The 12,299-nt window shown below is 41.2% G+C and overlaps 1 protein-coding gene across 9 annotated transcripts in view; it reads left to right on the forward strand.

Moving 5' to 3' along the window:
* The window catches only part of vav2 (vav 2 guanine nucleotide exchange factor), a 196,972-nt gene that overhangs the window by 128,249 nt on the left and 56,424 nt on the right, over positions 1-12,299 (forward strand). For all 9 annotated transcript variants that reach the window (XM_070989069.1, XM_070989071.1, XM_070989072.1 and 6 more), the window contains exon 3: positions 3,118-3,176. In XM_070989069.1, the coding sequence (XP_070845170.1) occupies positions 3,118-3,176 (59 nt within the window). The remainder of the gene's footprint in view (positions 1-3,117; positions 3,177-12,299) is intronic.

Here is a 12,299-nt window from a genome sequence, read left to right on the forward strand (position 1 = left end):
GCATACAAACTTCTTCTCCATAAATGGATTGTAAATTTTGCATGTCAGTCTCGTGCAGAAGCTGTGAGCATCAGTGAGGCTGTCTGACTTAACATATGCTGTCAGTTACGTCCTCTTGACTGACAGGAAGGGTCAGGTGTGGGTTACGGGATGCCAGGAACTGTGGGGTGGTGATTAAGGTGAGATATTGGTTTGGGGCTTTAGAAATCCAAGCTACCACTCCTTCGTGTGACTTGTCTTTTCCTGATTCCTAGAGGGGTGAAAGAGGCTTTATTCTCTGGCTAGCCCCAGAGTTAAGACCCCCTGGGGAGTACAAGATGAGAGGGAAATTAATAATGTGTAGAGACTCAAAGGCTTTGACTGAACCCAAGGATCAGAAGAGGGTGAAGAGAGTGTATTAAAGGCAGAAAGGGAAACAGAAACATGGGTAGAGAGAGAGAGAGAGAGAGAGAGAGGAAAGCACAATCAGGCAGACAGGCCACCTTTGAGCAGATGCTGGAAAGTAAGACGAGTGGCATTATGAGGCAGATAAAAGAAGGCAGCTCCAAAAAAAGTGTTTTAAAAAGATCAGCAATCAAAGGGACACTCCACTGAAAATCTTTTAAGTATCACTCACTGCCTCAGGCTTAGAAAGACGGCAATTCTAGATAGCTTTTTAGTGGAGTCTTCCTTTCAGTGGTTAAATAAATACTACCCTGTATTCACATCAACTTTGTCTGAAGCGAAACTGTAGCTGTATGTAAATAGATAAGTAAGAAATGTAATTGGCATTTTAGAAACTTCCCACAATATGAGAACAAATTTTTACTTCCTCAGCTGCCCTGAAAACAGATTGCAAATTAGCATTTCTTCCCAAAGCCAGAGGGAGTCACGAAGTGCTCGCGCTCCCTGTCTTGAGATGTTTTTCACATTATGGAGTCTGACACGGACATAACAAAAATGACAACAGACTCCTCAATGTTAAGGAAACTCGAGATTTAATCTTAATAGACTTTACCCAATGATGTGTGGAAGTCATGCTAGCATGATCAGCGTTGGCATGCTCACGCCTTGTCTCCCCAGGCCAAGCGGGCTTTGGCCCTGCTGTGACCTCTCTGGCTTGAAGCCAGCAGCCCCGCTATCCTTTGAACCTGGACAGACCTGGCAGAAACCAGCTGTGTTGAGCCGGATCTGACCACAGCTGATCACACGACACAGCATTAAATAGGAACTGCGATTAAAGTGTCTATCCATCCGTCCATCCAAGCAGCTGTTTCATTCACATTTTGCATTACACACACACACACACACACACACACACACACACACACACACACACACACACACACACACACACACACAAAGGCAATAAAGGGTAATAAGACAAAAAAAATTGAGCCAATAATGATACTGGGGCAGTGTGCCATATGTGATCCCTCCTTGTAGCGAGGCCAGGTGGGCACATTGCCACCCGGCAGCACAATGGGTTTATCCACAGTGATTTATTAAAGACCCTCACCATTGGCTAAATTAACAATCTATTCTCTGCTCTTCACTTCCTCTTTCGCTGCCTTTGTCTGTCTCTCTTTTTTCTTTTTGGTCTCTTTCTCCAAAGTGCAGTTAGAATATATGTTAAGGAGGTGTGTAATGGTGGACTGGCCCCATATTGGAACCACAAAGCATGAACTCGACTGCCTATTACACGGGTCTTTAGAGACCCAGAGATATAACCTCTTATCATCCTGGTCAATAGCCTCTGCTGAGGTTTCCCTCCATGGAGTAGTGAGATGTAAATGAATGAGTTGTATACATACTCCATAAATCCACCACTCTTCACAAATGATTATGTTAAACATGAGAACAACTTGAATAGAGAGATTGAAAGGTTTTGGTCAAGAGTGCTTCAATGAAAGTACTCCTAAAGTGGTGGTCTTCTTCACAGCAGCTATTAGCATCGGCCCATCTTCAATGTTAAATACCACAAGCGCAGCGATGCTGCATTGTGTGTTTAGACAAGAGGGAGTTTGATGAGAGGCTGTAGATGACGCACCTGCCAAGGAAGAGGGGTTGAGATAACAATTTTCTCCTCCCTGTCGAGGAGACATCTGGCATTGCCATGGTGTTGCAAGCCGAAATACACCCAGGAGTGGGTAATGAGGCGTAGCAGGCAGGGTTTGTGTTTTGGTGTGTTCGTGTGTGTGTGTGTGTTTTGGGATGGTGGTCCCATCATCTTCCTGAACTAGACTCTGTAGATCATGCAAGCTCACCATCTGTAGTCCTCTGCCATAAGCCCTCTTGCATGTGACTCATAAGCAGTGTTAAATCATCTTAAATACAGTCACGCATTTAACCATCTTCTATTAAAAAGATGGAGAAAACAAGGCAAAGTATGGAGGTTAGCAAACAAAACAAGATATAAGAAAAATAAGGAGAATATGAGGAGGGTCAAGTGCGTGACTGCACGTGTTTGTATGTTGGGGTATAATCTTACCATTGTGGTACCCACTGATCCATGACCGTGCACCACATGTCTTTGGATGTCACCATTAACATGGTGGCCCGCATTATGTTTACACACAGTCCTGTGTGGCGCTGCATATGCCTGAGAGGGGTTGATGAGAAACATGCAAGCAGTGCTCGATAATCACCCTTGAAGAACAGAGAATATGAATAGATACGAACATGTTTTCCTCTTAGTTTGATCATTTCTCTTCCTCTCTAAATATCTTACCTTTGTAACCGTCTATCTTTTAGTTATCATTATACTCGGTCATTGCCTCTGTTGGTTCATCTTTTAGTTATTTATGGTTGTTGATTATTGACTCTGACAGTTTGTTTTCCAGTTACTTTCATAGTTGATTACTGCCTTTGACCATTTATCACTCTCTCTCTTTTATTATGTATCATTTTGTTACTGTTTTGCTTTGTTTTTTCCAACCCTAACCCTAACCTTTTTTCATCGGATGCCCATTAGATGGATGTAAAATAAGACAGGCAGAATAAACCAGAAACAAACATCTCAAATGAAGTGTAAATAAAATGGTAACAACAAAGAATTATATTGTTATTATATAAAGAAAGGTGAAAGAAACTGTAGCTGATTTGTTTGTGTGACGTTTATCTTTTTGTTTATTTCAGGTCATCTCTGCTCTGTCAAGAATTTCCCACCACAGCATCGCACAAATCAAAGGCATCAGGTATGTGTCTCATTTGTAACTCTTTCATTTATTATTTGAACAGCCAAAGCACTCAACGGTGTCAGTGTCAGAGAATCCTTTTGCACGAACGTATTCCACATTTGCTTGTAGGCCTATATTAAGATAGAGGTGGCTATTAACATCTGCTGCTCATTTAAAAGTCAATTTACATTTTTAGGCAATTAGCTGCAGCTTTTAGCCACTGTTATCTTGCAGGGCCCGACATAATCCACAACACATTTCCATCTGTCACTCAAACGGTACTCTAGTGCACTATTTATGTTCATATTTAGTAGCACTACTGTCTGAGTCAGAGTACTACATTGTACATTTTACACAGATAATGTGAAGCAGAGAAAATCCTTCACACACCTTTATCAGGCCTGGAATGAGCGTCTGATTTCTCTTCATTTGCTCAATCTGCTTGGAGCTTGGTGGCTCACCGGCACCACATTAAAGGCCATTTTATTCGTCTGAGTAATGAGTTGATGGAGCGCGCCCATCAGGAGTCGTGCCAAGAAATGAAGGGTGAGAAAAGAGAGGGAGAGGAAAGAGAGAGAACAGGTCCGCTGTCATTAATAAAGACAACACAACCTGCTGACTGCTGGTTAGTTCAGCGCCTGTCCACGCTGACCATTTTGCTGCGAGGTGTCAAAAACGCTCATTTGACCTCAGTGTGGATCACACTGGACTTTCTCATTCTCTGATCTCAGCAATCAAAACAAAGATTAAATAGTAAACTGAAAGTTCATATTCTCAAACTGTGGGTCAGAGGTGAGAGGCCAGAGGCTTATGAATCCAGTTTTATCACAAAAGGAATATGATGTTTTCACAAGCCTGATTTCCAAAGAAGGGGTTTTAATAATTGGGCTTCAAATGAGGAACAAGCATCTGACCTCTGAAGTGGACATGAAAATACAACTGCCTCGTGGGAATCAATTAAGTGTGACGTAGTAGTAAGGTCAAATGTTGCTCGGGGCCTGACCAAGAAAACATTGATTAAGGTTATTAAATAATACACTGAACTATATTCTCTTAAGGGGATGTATCACCACAATACTTCTATTATAGGCTTATATTGGCCTTTGAAGTTTCTATCTTTGTCTGGTACACTTTCTGCCAAAAAAAAGTTGCCTTCTCCACATTTCACCATGATAAATGTGCATCCCCCCTTTTTGTCGGCATCTGGTGTAGGAGGCATGCCCCCTTGTGGGTGATGTTGCATTGAATGAACAACTATAAAATCACAAAATAAACATTAAAATCATTCCCACCACCTGATGAATGCAAGACCAGTCTCCAGTCACCTTCTAGCTGTGTTTTTTCCCTCCAACTTGCAAGGACAGCGTCTGGGCCTCTTAACTTGGTGCATGTTCCACCCTCTTCACCAAAGACTTCTCTGCTTCTGCTTACCTTTATTTTGTCCCAGACAGTTCATGCACAATAGCCTTGTGTGAGCTGGTATGCTGCAAGAGGCTTCCTGTGGTTTTATATGAGAGAGAAGGAGACATCTGTAAGGAGTCGACCATGCAAATTTATAGACCAAAACAATGAGGTGCAGAGCTGCAGAGGTGTTGATTCTCAGTATTGGCATTAGTGCATATTCAGTGTTAATATCTATGACTGCTGCTTGATGGAGCTTGGGGCAATTGTCTGTCTCTTACTGCTGTTGGTACAGGATTTACACATATGCACAGACATGCTGACAAATTCATAATGAGGTCCACCATGTGCTGTATGATCTGCATGAACAGGGTGTTGCTGTCAAGCAGAGTACGTACACAGCATGGGTGTTCGCTGACCCCAATTGCCCTTTCAGAATGGTCCTCTTACCTGCTTCTATTTAGAGCAAGGTCAGCTGCATTCAAAGGTCTAAGGACTTGTCAGCCCTCTTCTGTCTTGCTTGAAAGCCCCTGTCAGCTATGTAGTGGCCTTACAAAAGCTACAAATGATTCCAACACATACCAAATCATACGTGTAAGTAGTGCACCATTTAGACAGAATACCCACGCCCTCCAGGTTGATGTAGGTATACCATGATGTGGTCATGTATTCCACCTTTGAATAAGAACAAGCGTTAAGTAAGATGAAAGCATCAAAATGTGAAATAGGAACAAATGAAGCTGACTAGATGACTGACGAAGTGATTTAAAAGGTGTTGCTGCATCTGCAAGCCAAAGCCACACTTTGACGTTACAAATGTTGAATATGGCACCAGTGAAGTCTGCCCAGGTGCTTCCTAAAGTGAGTAAAAAGGCAGAAAACCTTCCAGTCGTTCAGCTGGTGAAGGCTCAGACCACATAGTAAGAGGGAACAGGTGTGCTTCTCCTCCTCTGAATTTCAGATGGGTGCTTCATTATTTCTTCCCAAAAGCAATTAGGAAAAAAAAAAGAGGAAGCACTCCGGTAACAATTAGAAAGGTCACCTCTTGTCTTGATAATTGTTTTATTTGTCAGCTGTATTTAAATTGAATCATTTCACCTCTGCGTCTCACAGGATGTCTCCTGTGTCTCTGCACGCCTTAAGAGGGATACTTCATTGAGTTAGTGTTACGCTTGCATAAAGTTGGGATGCTTGTGAGAAATAGATGGTCAAACTTGAAGCAGCATTTAAACTGAATTTAAGGCTTTAGTTGCTCAGACTGGAGGTCTCGATGCCCAGACAATGACCCCACATCAGGCCATCCATTGTGTTTTAAAATGACTGGACAATTAAACCCGGGCTAACAGTGCCACAGGCACGTCCATTGACGTTCTGTCGATGCTCATTGTTCTTGTCTTTGATGTCTGTTCGCTGCAATCAGGCAACAATAGTTCATGTCTCTGTCCTCGTGTCGGTGGACAATGGACAGTGGAGCATTTGCTTTACATGCTCTTATGCACATTCAGAGACACACTGGACGCACAATTAAATATTCATGCACAGTACACTATCTTCTCCTTCGTCCGGTCAACATCCTCATGTGATCTCAGCAACCAGCAGGAGTTCTGCTTTAAAGTTCAGGAGCATCATCTCTGCTGAGTACAGAGGAACATGTCCTCCTCCTCTATTTTTTTTCTTCCTCACTGTTACCATTACGGTTAAAATTTGAATAATTCATTGAATCTCCCTGAACAGTGCTTTCTTACTGTCCAGCTAACATACACTTAAGTCTGAGTTGATTAAAAAAAATGAAGATAAGTTTGCCGTCAGGAGTTTTTCTGCTTCTGTTTGTGTTTTTTTGCCCTCAGTTTCACCTCTCAGGCGGCTGAAAAATTCATAAAGTTTAATATATATGTATATGTTTTATACGGGCTGGTAGAGGAACCCCCCCGTGTAACCCCTCCTCAATCTTTTGTAACCAAACCCACATCTTTCATACAATCTCTCATCTCTTAATAATTTATTGCAAAAACCCTCAGTATGAAAAAGCCTTTTTTCTTTTTCATTGCCTAAAACCACAAATCCTCTTTGCGTCGATGCCTCGTGTTCCCGTCACTTTGTGTGCCCCGGGAGGTGACCTTGTGTTTCTCACAGCTTATCTACAGTATAAGCCTGCGTCATCCTCTCTCCTGTTATTCAGCACCCTCTTCCTACTGCTTATCGTCACTGTCCTCGGCTAACCCCGCTCTAACCTTCAACCCTCTCGCGCTTCACTGTCCTACTTCACCATTGATCCCCACTGTTGGCCTGTGTGTCATGGGATGAGGGTCGCAGAGTGCGAGAGACATCAGCTCAGCATTTAGACAGAGAGCAGATGAAGAGGAAGTTTGTGGAGGAGTTTAGATAACGATAGTCCTTTAGAATCCTGGGCTGGCTGGGTCTAACGAATACTGAATGATGTTGGATGACTCTTCAAATGTAGCCATAGCATTGCTTTTAAGGTAAATTATGACTATATGTATGTGTGAATGATGTATACTTGAATGATTAAAGGCACAGCTATGGGTGGAATTAACTGTGCATCTATACCACAACTATAGCCAGTTCAGTTCTTACAAATCTTTTTTCTTCTTGTTTGTTGTACGCTTACTCATTTACATTGTTCAGAAGAAAAAAGCATGAGCTGCATATAATTAGATTAGAAAGTTGTGACAATACATAGTCTTAGAAAAACAGCATCACGTGTCCAAAGGAAAACAATGAGATAAACAACAATAATGGGTAATGTAAATTAAAGTAAGAAGGAAAAGGAAAAAGTAAGGAATATAAAGAGAAATTAGAAAGATATCACACTCATAGTTACAGCGAAGGCTAATTACTTAAAGACATGCAGCTGAATTTTGGGCTGCAGCTAACGATTATTTTCAGCTGACATTTTGTTGTTTAGTCTCTGAAAATGTCCAATTATGGTGAAAATTATTATTCAAAATTCCCTAAAGCCAGAGGTGATGTTTTCAAATTACTTGTTTTGTTATATGGGAAGATTTACTGTAAATTTTCCAACAACATAAAATATGGAAAAGCAACAAATCTTACACATTTGAGAAGCTGGAGACTGTTTGCCAAAAATGACCCAAATGCTTACTTTCTTATCAAGACACAGTAGTTGCAGATTCAATTTTAGTTGATCAGCTAATCGATTAAGCGACTAATTGTTTCAGCTCTACCTGAAGTGAAGTGCTAAATGAAAAGCAATTTGCGGTTCTTCTTCCATGTAATAAATATACATAAGAAATAATAATCATAGCGTTTTACAGCATTGCTGCTGAGAGATGTAGTTTACAATTTTTTTGGACTCAGCACTGGGAAACAATTTGATGTGCATGTGTGTCGACGTTTTTACTTACAAGTTGAGGCCGCAGTGCACAGCAGGAGGAGGAAAAGCATCAGTGTTCGCACATTTCCTCCTTCCCTCCGTGTCCTCATCCCGTGTGCACCCTCACCCACTCATTTACGCCGCACACATTAGTAGGCAGTTATCACATTGCACATTCACTCCTCATTTTTCACTCATGCCGTTTGAGTGCATCGCGTGCGGTAATTTAACACGTAAATGTCGTGGAAATGAACTCAGACATGCAAAGAAAATGGCTCTTCCTCATATGTTACTTTGCACACATACACCCCCTCCCAGGCGAGAGCGGCTTTGGAAATGAAGCTGCATTTCCAGGTTTCACAGAGGACCGGGAGGGTTTATGGAGCTTGCTCGAGCTCCAGCGATTTATTGACCATTGCAGAAACAAAACCGTGTCCTGGGACATGGAACTGCTTCCAACGCTGGCTATTTGAGATACGATCACACCTAATGACTACAGTATTGTACTACAGTTTGACAATAGTTGATCAATGGAAGCTGCTCGCTGCAGCATTGTCCAGCACAATTAACCAAGAAAAGGCAGGACAGTAAGGAGGGGGAGGGAAAAAGAGTTGGGCCAGAGAAGATTAGGGAGTGAAACGTGGGCCCTCAGTTATTAAAATCATTAAATGCAAAACAAACTTCTTTTTTAATGCCCTGTTATTGTTAACCTTTAAATAATCAGGAAAGCCTTGCTGAGATCATGAATCTGGTTAATCAGATCAAACAACCAAAGAAATAATGGCACAAACACACAAACAAACCCACACATTCAATCCCCCGCGCTCCTCTAAAGGAGGGAGAAGAGCCAAAGTATGCATTAGTTCATGAAAGATGTCCTTGTTACTTTGAATGAAATTTGGTGGAAACTGTAAATAATAATTTACTTGGAAGAAACATTATTCTAATCCCACTAAATGTTAATATTTTTTATAGATTAATTCTTGAATTTTATGCTTGCTTTTGGCTGAATCTCAATGTACTGTACTTACTAAAGGACTTTGGAGATAAAGCTTGCAATTGGAAATAATAAAGTGGAAGTGTACAAAGTGAACAGTATGTATTCTATACATCGAATCGCTGTAAAATAAAGCAAACAAAAGAGATACACAGCTGAACCAAGTACAATATAGCCATCATAAATGGAGACAGACGCACAGAAGGAAGAAGAAAGACACCAGTTTACAGCAGGTTACATCAGAAAAGAAATCCTTTCGTCACAGACAGGTGTTTGGAACAGAAACTCTTCTGACAGAGATTGAAACTGAGAAAATTTGCTTTGACATACATAAATGTAGCCGCTGAACTGACACAGTCTGTCTGCTGTGGTAAGACAAATATCTGGACCACAACAAAACCAACAAAGAAAGCAAAACAAAGAGCCAATAAGACATTGGCCAAGCATCAGGGAGGAGTAAACACTGAATTTGTCACAAAAGGAGCCTGTTATGTATGTATGATTTTTAAATAAAATAAAATCAAATAAAATAAAATAAAGACAGAGAATTGTTAATAAAAAGTTCCTTATAGTAAGAGGAAAATTTGTTTTACATTGTTCACAGGAAGTAATCTGCTCCAAATTCATCCAAATTACACAAACGTCCTGCATTATTGCACTCACCATTTGGGTTAATTGTACAGTCTAGCAGTCGTTCTTTATTGTTATTGTTATATATTGAATATGATATGAAATATAAAAAAATAATAATTCTCTCAGTCAGGGGTCGTCAGTATACTCAATGATAGGAAAGGGGTCCCTTAAAGAAAAAGGTCGGGAACCACTGACTTACAAGAACCTTTCTAAGTACCGCATCATCCGCCGTGGCTTCGCACACAGCGTATAGACCTGAGAAACATGAAGTAACGAGCTTGCAGGAAAGACAATAGAGCAGTGCTGAATAGCCAAGAGACTGCTCATCATCGGAGTTCTGATGAAATTATAAACATAGTTCAATTACACCTGGTTGTACCATTTAAACAATATGAAAAGGGCAGCATTGGACATTGCTTGGCTCCGCAAAACAACAGCGAGGCAATAGATACGAGCGCATTTCTCCGCAAACTACTATGTAATTAAATTTTGCCCTGCGGGACTCCATTAATAACTTATAATATAATGCACATTTCATTGTAGGGGGCCATCAGATGTGGGTGTGTTATTATACTCTGGTGGAACACCTTCTGTGCTGTGCTTCTCTTCATAAAAGTGAGTGAGGAAGTAACATCAATCAGATGAGGCAGTTTTTGTGTTATTATTTCTTAATAACAGTGGTTGGAATTAGCTCCTGAAAATACAGAGGTTTTAATGAAGTCAGCCACTTACACGTGGAAACATATGCAAATTTAATGAATCAGGCAAGACTGTGGAGGCTAGCAGGATTCTGTGCATGGTCGTGTGTGTGTGTGTGTGTGTGTGTGTGTGTGTGTGTGTGTGTGTGTGTGTGTGTGTGTGTGTGTGTGTGTGCTTGAGGGTGACCGCCTGACCTTTGACAATCTAGCTGAGCATCCATTAACTTGATGGCTAACACACAGTTTAAGTGTGACCAGTGCTTTAATTACGCAAAGGCTAATTGGCGGCATCACACAGATGCACTCGCACGACGCACACACGCATACTCACAAACCTGCACATATGCACAGCTAAAATGATGAGATGAGCTGCTGTTTTATTGCTTTTTTTGCACTGACACTTGAACTTTCACTTTGTGTGATATGTGGCCTTTACACACCAACAGGCCACTGCTGTTGGCTCTTTATGAAGACGCGTATCACATTGAAGTGTCTCAGTCAACTGATCATATCTCTGGATTAAACGCAGTCAAAGGATTTCACAGCCCAGTGCTTACAGAGAGTAGAGTGCTTTATGAGGGCTTTGAACGTCTGGTCTCTGACACTGAACTGTCCGTATCATCTCTCAGCTCACTTCTCAGTCAGCTGGGACAAACACTCAGACATTCGCTCCTTTTGACTTTCTTCTCCTTCATGTGGCAGCATCTCTCTTGAACTTTCCCACATGGTAACATCCACTCATTTACAGTACATTGAAGTTATGCGTGGTATCAATCACCAGCAGCACCCTCCATTATTAGTCAGAGAATGTTTTTATTTATTATTTTACTTTATTTAGTAAGTAATATTTCTCAAGCGGCTTTAAGGTCTGTACAACCTTTTCACTCTCAATCCTTCGAATCTTGATTCAGGTAAGGAAAAACTCCAGACTCACACACACACACACACACACACACACACACACACACACTGACCACCTCTCTATGACCTGCATGTGGTAGAAAAATGTCCTCCCCCTCACAGAAAACATTGCTGGTGCATATCATCCAGGCAGCACTGACATTTCCCATCACAACATAATCAGGAAAACAAAGCAGTGTTATATAATTTTACAAGACAGGGTCGCACACATACACCGACACACACAGAGTTCTCACAGGCCAACTGTTTTTTTGTGAAGTAAACCTGCTTGCAGCTCCACCAACCTTTAATGTCTAACCATTGTAATTTAAACAGTTTAGAAATAGTAATTGTGGACCAAGAAATAAACCTTGCGCTCATTTCTTGCATATGTCCGCTCATGCAAGCTTGGAAGTGTCGTGGTTCCTAGCTGATACCCTCTCTCAGAGGGCTGACTTATGCCCAGCAATGGAGGAGTTAGAGCCTGTGTTAGAAACCTGAGATTGACTGGCAATTACCAGCTTGGTTGCTCTAACGTCTTTCAGACCACATTGTGCTGTGATGGTACAGTGTACAGTATAAGCAGCCGGTACTGTAAACAACTGAATGTATGTGCTGCAGTTTGTAGGTGGATCTGATGACACCTCAGATAGCTAGATAGGCTTGAGAAAGGGATCAACTCCCAAGGATTTTCTTACCTACGCCAGGATCACACCTGAGGACCATGTATCCATGTATCAGGCTTTGATGTCAGTTACAACCCTGGGATTTCACCCAGTGGAAAATAATCCAGGATATCATGAAAGTGTCGAGTACACGTATCCATCCCTCTTCATGTAGTGCGTCTCAACAGAAAAACAAGAATTTTTGGTTGAACATTTTGAATGTGGTGTGTCCCACTTCACACTATGGGTAGTGGAGCTGGTTGAATACATTGGTTTATTATGCCTTCCAAACATACTGAGGATTCCCAAAATGGAAGTGGTTTGTCTGCTATGGTGACATTTCTGGTAACCAGAGGCTGAATAATAATCTTTTTTTTTTTTTTTTTTTTTTTTGACATGATTTCTGTGGCACATCAGCCACAAGACGCACCGAAATTTCAAAGTGATGTTAATTTCACATAAATAACAAGCTATTTATTACAATACTGCAGA

The sequence above is a fragment of the Chaetodon trifascialis genome, chromosome 20 (genome assembly GCF_039877785.1).
Source record: "Chaetodon trifascialis isolate fChaTrf1 chromosome 20, fChaTrf1.hap1, whole genome shotgun sequence".
Lineage (NCBI taxonomy): Eukaryota > Metazoa > Chordata > Actinopteri > Chaetodontiformes > Chaetodontidae > Chaetodon > Chaetodon trifascialis.